The 1,834-nt window shown below is 58.5% G+C and overlaps 1 protein-coding gene across 1 annotated transcript in view; it reads right to left on the reverse strand.

Moving 5' to 3' along the window:
* Positions 1-1,834, reverse strand: part of EVC (EvC ciliary complex subunit 1) — a gene marked incomplete at its 5' end in the record, with an annotated part of 54,096 nt that overhangs the window by 2,445 nt on the left and 49,817 nt on the right. Inside the window, 3 exons of the mRNA XM_023520184.1 lie at positions 56-198; positions 1,229-1,373; positions 1,663-1,830. Coding sequence (XP_023375952.1) covers positions 56-198; positions 1,229-1,373; positions 1,663-1,830 — 456 coding nt within the window. The remainder of the gene's footprint in view (positions 1-55; positions 199-1,228; positions 1,374-1,662; positions 1,831-1,834) is intronic.

The raw sequence follows: 1,834 nt of genomic DNA on the forward strand, positions 1-1,834 counted from the left end.
GACATGCTGTGCCGGGGCTGAGCACTGAGAACTGGAAAGGCAGCCGCCACCACACCTGGCTCGCCGGCGGCCTCGCGTAGACCCACCTCCGGTGGATGGCTTGGGGGGCTTCGCGAGCGCCACCTGCCATCTCGGCCCCCGGGGAGGAGCCGCCGAGTTCCTGCTTTTTCCGCAGCTTGTCATTTTCTCTTCTCTCGCCTGTAACATTTAACACACGGCGATCAAGGTGCGTGTTTGAAGCATCAGCTCTGCCAGGTGGGGGGCAGGCACCGGACGCACGTGTCAGCAGGACACACCTGCTCTCAGAGGGGGCCCGATTTACACCGGCCCCGCAGCCCGCCCCGGGGAAGGGCCTGGATTGCGGGAGCAGGCCTCGGCCTCAGCCCGGAGCAGCCGTGCTCTTCCCGTGGCTGCTCCGCCACGTCTGGTACCAGGAGAAAGGCAAGGGCCCCGACAAAGACTCAACACTAACAGCCGAAAACCCAGCCCCACAAGGAAAGCGACTCGGCCCGCAGTCGCGGGTGTGCGGCTGGCCAGGCGCACGCGGGCGCCTTCTGAGGAGCTGGCAGCGCTGGCCTCTGAGGCCCGAGGCACACGGACTGTCCGCGGAGCTGCTCACGTGCCTAGCTGCTCTGCGTAACTAGCCGCTATGCTTAAGTAGCTGCTACACTTAACTAGCTATGCTTAACTAGCTGCTCTGCTTAACTAGCTGCTCTGCTTAACTAGCTGCTACGCTTACCTAGTTGTTACACTTAACTAGGTGCTGTACTTAACTAGCTGCCACATTTATCTAGCTCCTACATTTAACTGGCTGTTATACCTACCTAGCTGCTATACTTAACTAGCTGGGTCTCAGGAACACTGCGTGGGCCGCTGGTCTGTCCTCATGGTCACCCCAACAGCTTAGCTTTACCGAGGGAATCGCCATCTCATAGACCCCCAGGAAGGCCAGAGCGAAACCATGTCACCACTAAGTAGGAATCTGATGACGTATGTCCTGATTCATCTACTTAAAAAAATCCTATTGTATTGTATGTGTATGTTTCTTTAAGTGCCTTTTTAAAAAAGCCTTTTTTGGGACAAGGCAGGGTATATATAAGTAAATAAAATATTACAAAAAAAAGATTCTCCCAAATAAAATGTGAAACACCCGACATCCTAGTCTCTCCCGAACTCCGAGCGCGTTTGGCTCGTGGCTCCTGGGGCTGTCCCAGAGACGGTGTCACACCCTGCAGGGTCTTCAGGTGCTGCAGCTGCCGGTCCTCGTGGTCCCCCATGACGCCCCCAACCTGCTGGTAATACGCCTGCACGAGCCGGCCGACGCCGGCACTGGTCACGTAGACGCTCTCCGCGGCCGCCTCCAGCAGCGTCCTCTGCGGGCATTGGGGACAGGGCTCAGCAGGGGCTCACACGCGGTCCCCACCTCCCCTCGCTCCGGCTGGCCTCGTCCACCCCCTCCCAACCTAGGTCATTCCAGTGTCTCCAGTTCCTCAGCTCACCCTGATCTCCCTTCAGGCCATTTCTCGGCTCCGCCTCAGTGAAACCTCTCAGTGACTGATGAGCACGACCAACTCTCCACCCCTGCTGTCCCCTCCCGTCAGAGTGTAAGCAACTGGCGAAGGCAGCACCGCGGGCCTCCTGGACCACTCTCTCTCCCAGCACCCGCCACGAGGCCTGGGGCCACGAAGCCCTTGAACGCAGGTCAAAGAAACTAATGTCCTTCCAGAAGCCGCGCATGTGCTCTTTCTTGGGGTGGGGTCGGGGCACCCATTGTCTAATCTTGACTCTGAGTCCCTTGGGGAAGCTGGGGACAGAACACACCACGCCAGTATTT

The sequence above is a fragment of the Pteropus vampyrus genome, unplaced genomic scaffold, assembly GCF_000151845.1.
Source record: "Pteropus vampyrus isolate Shadow unplaced genomic scaffold, Pvam_2.0 Scaffold252, whole genome shotgun sequence".
Classification (NCBI taxonomy): domain Eukaryota; kingdom Metazoa; phylum Chordata; class Mammalia; order Chiroptera; family Pteropodidae; genus Pteropus; species Pteropus vampyrus.